The sequence below is a fragment of the Opisthorchis viverrini genome (genome assembly GCF_000715545.1).
Source record: "Opisthorchis viverrini unplaced genomic scaffold opera_v5_137, whole genome shotgun sequence".
Lineage (NCBI taxonomy): Eukaryota > Metazoa > Platyhelminthes > Trematoda > Opisthorchiida > Opisthorchiidae > Opisthorchis > Opisthorchis viverrini.
The window spans coordinates 517,183-528,855 of NW_008751790.1; the positions used below are offsets into that span (position 1 = coordinate 517,183).

The window sequence follows — 11,673 nt, forward strand, 5'->3', positions numbered from 1 at the left end:
CTGATATACGTATAGATATTAGCATTAATAAGTCCAATAATTTTGGTTTATACTGAGTAAAAAACGAATATCGACTGCAGCGAAACATTGAAAGGATCCACATAAAACTAAGACGTACAACAGGATATCAATAATATAATGGTTCATACACAGCGAAACATATAGAAACTGACAGAATAAAAAAGGTAGGCAGATAGGTGGTGTAGTGGTCTGGTTACACAATAAGTTAGTTTACCAGGAGTGTGTGGCAAAGAAATAAAAATAATTAAGCTAGTTTTGGTATACAAAAATAAAGAGATCAGATGGTACAGACTCACTAACAATTGTTCCCTTTAAAATAGTTCGTCGTTGGCCCAGGTCAGCGAATAAACAATAATCCAATTATGTTGGTCCAGAGGCCTTCTTCTGAACAGTTCCCACGCATAATAGATTCCGAAGATGTTTGAAATGTTTTGGTACCAGAGTTAGTACATGAGACTCGCGAATGACCGCTGCAAGCGCGAGCGAAATCAGAAGAGAGCGTCGAAGCACGTGACCACACTTGTATTCTGTGAAATTGTACAAGTGCGCGTTTATGTAGTTTTTCGTATTTAAACAAAAAACGATTATGCAATTGATGAAATACGTAGTGTTATAATGGAAGTAAAACAAAGGTACAAAACACCACGGCGGACGAAGAACGCATAAATCTACATATACTACTACACTGCTGGAAAAGGAACACCGCATTATTTACACTTTTTATCGTGGTTTGCTACCCGTGTTTCCCGCCGTTGGCGTGGATCACCGAGATCGTGCTTCCTTAATTGTTCAACAAGTAATACTTAATCGGCGCTGTCCATGTTTTCTTCTATTTGTGGCAGTTTTGGTCGGTCAATTTTTTGCGCTCCAATCATCCTTCAGTGATCGCTCTTCTCTTTCACGCATCCCGCATCATCGCTCTGAATTTGAAATCCTCCGGCTCCTGTCCTTGTATGACCTGCTGGACCTATAGATCTATTTGTTTTTGCCGCCAATTCCGCATTGAATTGAACTGAACTAGTTGGCGGATGCTTAATTGGTGCTCGCTGGGGTTTACGCCGGCTGCCGGTTCGATTGGTTTTTGTGAGTGTTGGTGTTGTTTGTTACCCTGCACTTTCGACTGTTGTTCGTGGTTCTCCCTGTTTTACATGCATGAAAACTGTTGGAGCAAGGCCTTCGAGAAGGCGCTATGTTCTGTGACTGAGGCGTGTGACACAGGACAGACGCACTAGTAACCCGAGGGCCACCGTTCTGCATATTCTGGATTTTCGCTCATCTCTGCTGCTGGACTCAAGCTGTAGATCCCGCACGTGATGATACTGCAATTTCTTCATCTTTTTACTTGTATGTCGCGACTATCATGTAATATATACATTTCACGATAGACAGCACATCAGTATTTAGTACCGATGATTCGTTACCGTTGATAGAGGGAGAGGGGGTTGGAGACCCTTCCGGGATGAATTACACCCACTTGTGACTGTCCGTTTAGTGACCAAGATATTGATGCCTCCGGCAGCTTCACTCGGGCTACGGAATGCCTGAGACTCTCGAGGAGAATGGTGTTTGACAGTATTTTAGTTGATTTCCCATAAGTGTTGGTGAATGTGTTGCTTTGTTTGCCGGGTCCCGGCTAATGAGGTTTTTACTCTCTGCATCCACAGACATTATCCACTAACTCTCCCATTGAAGAACCAGTCCCAGTGGTTCCACAAAGTGCATACCGCAGCGCGTCCTCAGGATGGTAAGTTTATATGTGGCTTATCAGGTGTTTCTTTGCAGGAGCATGATGCGTACGCGCGGGAGCTCGCTGTGTTATACAGTATTGACCCGAAGTTAGATTATGGCACTCTTCTGGATGAGCTCAAAAAGGTTCTGGACTCTAAAAAGACACGTCTTCAGAAGTTGTACAAGATGAAGGCTGGTGTTCACAAAATCGAAGGCGCTCGTGTGAGCAGTCAGCGGCCAATTACTGAATATGGTGGGGCGTCTAGCTTAGGTCATCCGAGAGATTCAGCGACTGAGAAGCGTTCCAGCAAGGTCGCAACAACTGATGTCGTTAAGAGTATAAATGAAGAGGTTCAGGACCTCACGCAAGATATCGGAGATTTGGAGACGTCTCTGCTCTATCTAAAACACTCCTCTTCTAGTACTGGTGGTGTTAACACCTCAAGTACAACCTCAGGAAGCGAAAGACTGGTGAGAGATCAGGTCGCAGAACTCCAAAAGGCGCTGGATATTGAATTGCAGGTGGGAAGAACTTTCGTTAAAACTTACCCAAACAGGTTCGAAGTGGCGCACAGCGCCTGGTTGAGCGGTATAAAATGGGACCTCGAGATGTCTTAGAAGAAGCTAAGCGACAATGCGAGAACGCCAACAAAAAGATCGGTTTTATACGTAACCAAATGGTGCGCGTGAAACAGCAAAATGAATTCAACCAGCAGGTGAGCTTTGTGACATTGTCAATTTAATACTACTCATGTGCTAACAACCACATGTTTTTTCCTTGCCTATTTGGGGCAAGACCCGTAGTAACCATTCTTATGTCTGGTGCAATTTAACCAACAAAGAAAATGAACGAATCGGTCCACATTGTGTTCCAGTTTGGCTTCAGATCATTCCCAGAATTGTAGCTCAATCACCAATTCAGTGGTGCTCATGTGAGAGCTGTTGCAGGCCTCGTCACAGCTTAGGCCACACAGCTCACCTCAGTGCAACACACCCTGATTTACATTGTCCATGATGTAGTTATCTTTTTCATTGCATGACCCTATCTACACTTCTATAACCCATCGCTTAGCCACCAGGCTGAATCTGAAGCGATCGCTTAATAAACTTTTGGACAGGTTTTTCCAGATTGGCCGAGTGATTAGTGTTACGCACCTCCTGTGCCTCCAACCTTCTCATCACTGAAGACAGCGTTGTTTTCTGTTCCGAGCGATTGTGGGCGACAGATTCGTTGGGGATATATCATGACCTGGTGACAAAATGAGGGCGGCTACCAAACGATGCTGTGGGATCTTCGCGCCTTGGCTAAGGCCCACGCAATGCTGATTGCAGGTGGTTGGAAGCCCTGAAAGAAATTTCGCGCAACTGACTTCAGTGGCGTGCGCGCTGTATTTTCCTAGCTGGACTGCCTAGCCAAAGTTCGTCTGTCATGCGCTGGGCTTAGGTCGGGCGAGGTTCGCAATGGACGCTGGATTGATGACGCTGAGGGCCTCCTACTCCAATTTGATGCTCAGATTTATTTGGTTTAGCACTATCCAAAAGTGCAGTTACCTTATCTCTTAGCTGTAACACCTTCCGGTGCCTTGCTGCCATGCTACCCGAAGGAAGCACGAGGGCTGGGATACTGCCAGTTTGCCCAAGCCTAGACAGGGGAAGTCGGGGGACAGAGGTCGGGTTCGAACCAGGACCTTCTGCTCAATAGATTCGTGCTCAAACCACTTGCGCCATCCCTTATCCTTGATCACTTTTCCTAAGGACATAAGGCTTCTTCCTAATAGGTCCCTTCCCTTACTTCCTAGTCTCTATTATAGTTTCTCTTTATGTTTGTATGGCAGTTAAGCGCCAATATGTATTACTGGTGTGTTACTGTCAATGATGATGATGGTGATGACTTATACCTTCGCCTACTTAACCTGATGTGATTGTGCGCTGGCGAACTTCCGATGTCTATCAGTTGGAATGATGCCCATATTTTATTTCTGGAAATCGACGTCTCTTGTGCATCGTAATAGGCGTCCAAAACGGCACTTGTGATCTGAGGCCGACTGTGGTCACCAACGTTCGCAATACAAGTTACGTAGTTTGATCATCATTTGTGCTTGTCCCAATTGATGCTAACAAGGACAAACTCTAGGACCTTCAGACGTCAGCTCTGCCGTTCAGTCAGGTCAACTTATATCAATAAAGCCTAATAGTCGAAAAATACAATGAGGAAAGGAGGAGGACCAAAGTCTAGCTTACCACAAACGTCCAAGGTGCCTACACTTCCGGACCTCAGTCAGACAATCAGCATAAATGTCACTGATATAGATTAGCCCCTATACCGTTCATTTTCCCCAGCCCATTACAGGATGGGTTATGTGGACCCCATCCTGGAAGAGGAACACTACCAAGGGCGCAAACTTGTCGTTAGGTCCTTTATTCCTTTCTGCCATGTCAACCTCCGTCCCTTTCTAGGTTTCCGGTACTATAAATTTGGCTCGGAAAGCAGTGCTCATTTCGATACGCGGTAACTCGTCACGCAAAGCACGTTACCCAGCCGTCTTAGGTTGCAGTACTGGATGTATTCTGTGAAGCGAGTACCCTTTATCTCACCAAAAACTCTTCTGCTCATCTCCTTTCGAATTTACTGGTTCCAGTGAGACATCTGAGGCATCGGTGTTTAATCACTTGTGTTACGAATAGAGTATCGATTCTGATTGAGAATTTACTGGGTGAGACATCTGAGGCATCGGTGTTTAATCACTTGTGTTACGAATAGAGTATCGATTCTGATTGAGCGCGAGAACAAGAAAAGAATGCGTATAATGAATGGCGGTTTACTTGTCTAAGAATAGACGTACATAAGCTGAAAATGAAGGCGAAAGCATGGTTAATACAAAACGATAATGTGAGCACAAAGAATATTCATGACATTCACCCTGGCCGTTGGATTGTGTGTAGAGGGATAAATTGGGTACAGGTATTGGATGAATGATTGTAAAAATCTAATGAGTAATAGTGAGTGTGGTTAGGCTTCTCGATTTCTTAAAACGTAGGGCCGTGTACGCTGCTGGAGCCTGGCTAAATCAGAGATGCTAGGGTCATATGTATCTGGAGATGCAGGTGCATTGCCGGGGCACGGGGGTGAGACTGAAGTACGATCAATATCATCTCCAATGTTATTGAGCGGAGGCGTGTGCAAGTCAGATAGAGGGGGTGCATGAACACCATTGTCTTCATTGGGTGAGGTACGCGTGGGATCGTTGACATGTGTGTGATCACCACAAGGAGCGAGATGGCGGACGGATACAGTGCTTTCTTTCCCGCCGGGAAAACGAACACGGGCGTAATGTGGATTGCTATTTATTAATTGGACTTCCTCAACGACGGGCTCATACTTTGAGGCACGGTCAAATCTCCTCAGTAAAACAGGTCCTGGAACAGTGAGCCAAGTCGGTATAGATAAACCACAGGATGACCGGCGTTCAAACCGGAATATCCGTTCATGTGGAGTAACATTCGTGGAGACGCAGAGAAGGGACCGTATAGAGTGGAGGGCATCCGGTAGAGCCGACTCCCAGTGACAGATTTGGAGGCCTTTCGTCTTGAGTCTAAGCTGGATTGCGTTCCAGAGTGTTCCGTTGAGGCGTTCGACTTGCCCGTTCCCCTGGGGATTATAAGAAGTTGTTCGGCTGGTGCAAACTCCCCTGTCATGTAGGAATGTGGACAGTTCGTCAGATATGAATGACGAGCCACGATCCGAATGTACATATGCAGGCATGCCAAACAAAGAGAATAACTCACACAGACATTTAATAACTGTAGACGCACATGTATCTACGCAGGGAAAGGCAAACGGAAAACGAGAAAACTCGTCAACGATGGTAAGGAGATACCGGTTTCGAGTAACAGAAGGTAGAGGTCCTTTAAAATCGATGCTAATTCGTTCAAATGGTTGGGTCGCTTTGATGAGCGTAGCGGGGGGTGGTTTGTAAAACTGCGGTTTGATGGCGGCGCAAACCGTACACTTTGTGGTGATGTCCTTGACATCTTGGAGAGAGAACGGCAGGTTTTTGGAAAGAACAAAGTGGTGCATTCGAGTGATTCCAGGATGGCACAAGGAATCGTGAATTTCTTTTAATTTATCATTGCCGATCACATTGGCGCATAGGTTACGCGATAAGGTGTCAGCAACCAGATTGTCTTTTCCAGGTCTGTAGCTCACATCGTAGCTAAAAGCGGAAAGTTCCATTTTCCATCGCTGAATTTTATCATTTTTTATCTTACTTTTCTGCGACGAACCATACATAAAGGAAACTGACCGCTGGTCAGTGATAAGCTTGAAGTGCTTCCCGAAGAGATAATGCTTCCATTTACGGATAGATTCAACGATGGCGTATGCCTCCTTCTCAATAGCAGAGTGATTCTTTTCGCTCGGTGTCAGTGTTCTAGAAAAGAAGGCCACCGGTTGGCCGTTCTGAGTCAGAGATGCAGCAATGGCTATGTCTGAGGCGTCAGTCTCGACAACCAATGGTGCGTTGTAGTCGACTGTCACAACCATGGCGTTCTCTAACTCCTTCTTTAAATTTTTGAAAGACTGTTGCACACGCTCCGGTAAGGGGAAAGTCTTATTTCTGACAAGCACACTGATTTTGTCAGAGAAGCATGGTATCCATTGCGAATAATAAGCAAACATACCAACAACACGTTGTTGGGATTTAGCGTCATGTGGATGAGGGAGTTCACGAATAGGTTTCATTCGTTCAGGATCTGGTTTGATAATTCCTTTAGAGACTTCGTAGCCCAGAAGGCGTATTTGTTTGGCTGCTATGATGCTTTTCTTACAGTTAAGGGTAATTCCATATTTTCTTATTACTTCAAAGAAAGATTTGAGGTTCTGGTCATGCTCACTTTGGGTAGTCCCACAAATAGTGACGTTGTCGATGTAAGCGTAGGTGCTACTTAGGTTCTCAGACTTGATTATTTGGTCAATAGTACGTTGAAAACATGCTACTCCGTTGGTTACACCGAAAGGAATACGACGGAACTGAAACAGCTCTCCGCATGCTTCAAAAGCCGTATACGGTTTATCTTGCTCACTGATTGGAACTTGATGGTAAGCACTCAATAGGTCTAAGGTGCTAAAGACAGTATGACGGGAAATTTCTTCGATCATTTTATCCAGTCGCGGTAACGGATACGCGTCTAGGTATGTGAACCGATTAATGGTTTGACTGTAGTCCACTACCATGCGTCTTTTGTGGTTTGAATTTTTCGTGACCAGTACTTGAGCCCTCCATGGAGAACTCGAAGGTTCGATTATACCTTCATCCAATAGTCGATTAACTTCACAGCGGATAAATTGTTCATCGTCCGGATTATAACGTCGCGATTTTGTAGCAACAGGCTTGCAGTCGGGTGAGAGGTTAGCAAAAAGAGGAGGTGACTCGACCGCAGCAGCAGGTAGACCGCAGAGGGTGAATGGACCTCGGTCCCCACCGAATGTGATTTCAACTTTGTTATGTAGACCAAGGAAGTCATGGCCTAGCAGCAGGTCAGCACATAGATTGGGTAATACCAATAGTTTGATCTTTTTGTAAACGGTGCCCCTGTAATCGATGGATGCGTAGCAGTAGCCTCTAGTTGAACACGTCAGAGAGGTAGATGCCATGGTAATCACAGAATTGTTAGCATATACCTTCCAGCCATGTTTACCAACCACCAAAGGAGATATGTAACTGCTCGAACTTCCTGTGTCTATGAGGGCCTGAAGCGATATCCCGTTCACCTTTATGCTGGTCACCGTGCGAGACAAGCAGTTCGGGGCCGCAGCAGTCAACAGGGAAGATAAGGCCGAATCCGTTGTGCAATTTGAGTGACACTTTACAGATTTGGATCGACAAACACGCTGAAAATGGCCTGTTTTGCCACATGATTTACAAACTGCTTCTCTTGCGGGGCACTTTGACCGTGGATGTCTGGAACGACCACAAAAGTAACATATCTGAGAACTGATTGACGAGAGATAGGGTGTAGAATCAGGGGAGTTTGAGTGTGAAGGGATAACTGTAGATGTCTGTAAAGGTGCTGCAGCCGCAGAAAATGATATCGCCTGGTTATGTGAGTATGACTGAGCTTGTTTGTGGGCCAATTCTAATGACCTGGCCAATTCATGAGCTTCATCGAGAGTGAGTTCGTTTTGAGCTAGAAGTCGTTCTCTGATGGTAGTAGACTGAAGTCCGTTGATTAGAGCATCGCGTACACTTTCGTTTTGATGGTCAATGGCGGACACCGCCTTGAAATCACAATTTTTGGCCAAGGATTTAAGCCTCTGAACAAACTGATCAACATCTTGACTGGTGTCTTGTTTGCAAGTTTGTAGAAGATGGCGAGCATAAATTATATTCTTTGGACGAACGTACAACTTTTCAAGTGCACTGATAGCTGATTCGTAATCTGGACAGTCAGCGATATAAACGTATACAGGTGCATCCACAAAATGGATCAGAGTTTCGAGTTTATTTAGATTGGGCGATTCGACAGTGCCCAGAAACGTTTGGAAGGTTCGGAACCAATGATTCCAACGCGTTGTTGCGTCTGGAGAATTAGGATCTGCGTCGAAACACTTGGGTCGCAGCAACGGGTCCATTGTATTCTTAGACAAGTAAATTGTTACGAATAGAATATCGATTCTGATTGAGCGCGAGAACAAGAATGAATGGCGTATAATGAATGGCGGTTTACTTGTCTAAGAATAGACGTACATAAGCTGAAAATGAAGGCGAAAGCATGGTTAATACAAAACGATAAGGTGAGCACAAAGAATATTCATGACAACTTGACGATGTCTCAGACCCTCCGCCCAAATTCACCAAGTCTCGCAGTTGTACAAAAATACCGCCCGCAATTTAATCTGATGTGTGCGTCCTCTGACACCCGATGAGATTCCTTTCTGGCATCAAAAGTGGTGCGAAGTGGCAAAAGGAATTCCGGCCTAAGAGATTCTTGCGTTCACCTCGTCTGTCACACTAGCGTCAGAGGTAATACAACTTCAAAGATACGCATAGTGTTCCACGAACTCCAATGTCACTCCCTGAGTTCTCAAAGGCATGCTAGAAGGTTGTACGTCCTGCAACTAGCTCTGTGGATGGGAAGCTTCGGTAAGTCTTTTTCTAGTATTTTTCTCGCCTCAGGAGTGAGAACAATGTTCCGCATATTCCAGGTTGACTAGGTTCTCGCTCGGCGAGATCTATACACAAAGATTTTAAAGACCTTCCAGTGCTCTCATGGCCTCGAAAAACGAAATTCAACGAAAAGGGCATCCTTTTCGGATACGACTGCTTGTAGGAAAGTTTTTTTTGGAATCCCCCATAAACTGTTACGCGCCCACATGTATGTGAATACAAACAACGAATGGTACTCATGGACTTCTGTTCAAGAGGTTCATGAGCATTTACAGCGGAAAACGAAACCCGAAATCGCGAACAAATTAATGGGAGTGTGGAACCGAGTGCGTGTGGAGGGAGGTTGCTGATGGCGTGCGTGGACGTTGGGCATGGTGTATGTCGTTGTTGATCGTCTTATATGCAGGTGGCTAGTAGGAAACGCTTGGTATATCTGACACATACCAACAAATGTTCAGCCGTGTACTGATGGTAGGGTTTACAGTAATGACTTCCGAACGGTGGATATCTCGCCCCACTATCCGTCAGTGAAACCGACCGGGATCTCACTGGACTAGGTTGTTACTGGTTGTTGATGGACCATTGTTGGCTTTAATCATGGGCATGTTCTCCGCTTTTTTCACTTTGCCTGTGAACGCAAACCATGCACGTCTGTCTTAACAACTGGAAGACCCTCGATTGGGGAAGTCGGCAGGAACTTCTCTGTTGTTTACCTGGAGACGGGATTTAGGAGATATCATTGGAGCGAGGTTTACTAGGTCATACGCGATGGCGAAACCTCCATCCTCGGCGAAACTAAGACGTCCTTATCAAACCACTGGATTTAGCTTTGGTCCCCACCCAAAGCTATCACCTTTTCGTGATGGTCGGGCTTCAGTGCTGCAATGATTCTGCGGGCTATGCTGGTTGGAACTCAGTTCCCAAAAGTTCAACCATGCCAGGAGGGTCAACGGGGAGCAGCCCGACGAAGAGGAGCGAGTCCACGTACTGCGAGTAATCGTGTCACGAGACGGTCTGGAGGTACATTCGTACTGTCCTCTGCGATAGCAGTGGACAGCATGTCCATATTTATGGAAGCATCGATGCTGCATTTCACCGAGGAAGGACGGGTTGGAAAAGGTCGGCCCCAAAATCCGCACACTTCGATCGCCAAACGGTTGACCGTGATCACCGGGTGTTATTCAATACGGTTCAAATATTTTTTAAACCAAAGCGTCCGGCACTGCTCAAAAGACACCTGTGCGCAGCTTCACTAGGTCGTTCAGCTGTAACACTTTTCCGGTACCTAGCTGCCATGCTACCCGAAGGAAGCACGAGGGCTAGGATACTGCCAGGTCGCCCAAATCTTGATAGGGGAAGTCGAGAGGCAGAGGTCGGGTTTGAACCACGAATCTTCCGGTCAGTAAATTCGCGCTCTACTCACTTGAGCCATCTCGTCCCAGCTGAGTGAGACAGTAATGCCCTGCGCCCTCGGGCCAGGCCGCCCCCTTCAGCCAAATCGGTCAGACTGACTACGGGAAGGGCCCCACAAGCAAACCCTAACAACCGCTGTCTCGCGGTTCAGGCTCTCGAATCAGAGGCTAGGGGCAGGGTCCCCGAACGTAACCTTACGTCCTCCGTTTACACTGTTGTTCAGACTTTTGAGTGTGCTGTGTCTCAAACGAGAATTGAAGATGCAAGCACAGTGATTGAGCTAACTGCTCCGTCAATCTCCACTCGCTTCCGGCTGCGCACCTCTGGTAATCCAGAGGCTGCTGCGGCGGGATGTACAGGGGTTGGTATCGTGCTAAGTCACTGGATGGAAGTATCCTTACCTGACTGGATACCTGTTGATAGTCGCCTCTGTGCGGTTCGTCTGGCAACGGCTGTGAAGGAGTCTCACAAGCGGCAAGTTGTTAGATGCCTATATATCGTGTCTGCCTACTCCCCAACTGACTGTAGCTCCGACGCCGTCAAAGACAGTTTTTATGACGCCCTGAATGCCCTGCTGCGGCGAGCTTAAAGCTCAGACATGGTGGTGTTTACCGGAGATACGAATGCACAAGTGGACAGGCTTAGTGCATCTGAGACTCAATAAGAAGGTCGACATGGATTGGACTCGGTACGTACGGACAATGGGGAACGATTTCTTCAGCTGTGTGCTGATCGTAGGCTGTTTTATGCAGTGCTAACTTCCGAAATAGCCGAACTGGTCTGGCCACATGGTGTCCTCCAACGGCAGACCGGCCACAAACTGAAATCGACCACATTGCCATCAGTTACCGATGGCGCCTGTCGTTTTGGAACACAGCCAGTCCCGAACATAACCCGGTGCGAAGAATTATCAAACGACAAGTGAAAGTCAGCGGGCAAGCTACCGGGAAGTGTGGTGGACACAGAAAGCCAAGCTAATGGAAGAGGCCCAGAAAGCCGTTAAAGTCCGAAGATTATTTCAGTCGATCCGCGCGACGGGGCCTCGGAAACCACCAGGAATCAGAAGGGAGTGACCATCTCGAATAAAGAACACATCGACCGGTGGGCTGAATACTTCGAACAACAACTGTCGTGACCACCAGCTGGCACTCATCTAGAGCCCACAGGCGAAGTACAACCCTGGATGGTGAACGTGGAACCACCTACGGCCTCGGCGGTTTACGACTGCATATGTTCTCTCAAGCGGCACCGAGCTCCCGGTCCGGATGACCTTCCACCTGCACTGTTCAAAGATGGGGGTGAAGTCCTCAGTCAGCGCCTGTCCGACCTGTTTGCTTGCATTTGG

At 46.6% G+C, this 11,673-nt stretch overlaps 1 protein-coding gene across 1 annotated transcript in view; it reads left to right on the forward strand.

Annotated features, from left to right (window-relative positions):
- The window catches only part of T265_06456 (hypothetical protein), a gene marked incomplete at both ends in the record, with an annotated part of 58,287 nt that overhangs the window by 2,715 nt on the left and 43,899 nt on the right, over positions 1 to 11,673 (forward strand). The window contains 2 exons of the mRNA XM_009171724.1: positions 1,686 to 2,271; positions 2,307 to 2,465. Coding sequence (XP_009169988.1) covers positions 1,686 to 2,271; positions 2,307 to 2,465 — 745 coding nt within the window. The remainder of the gene's footprint in view (positions 1 to 1,685; positions 2,272 to 2,306; positions 2,466 to 11,673) is intronic.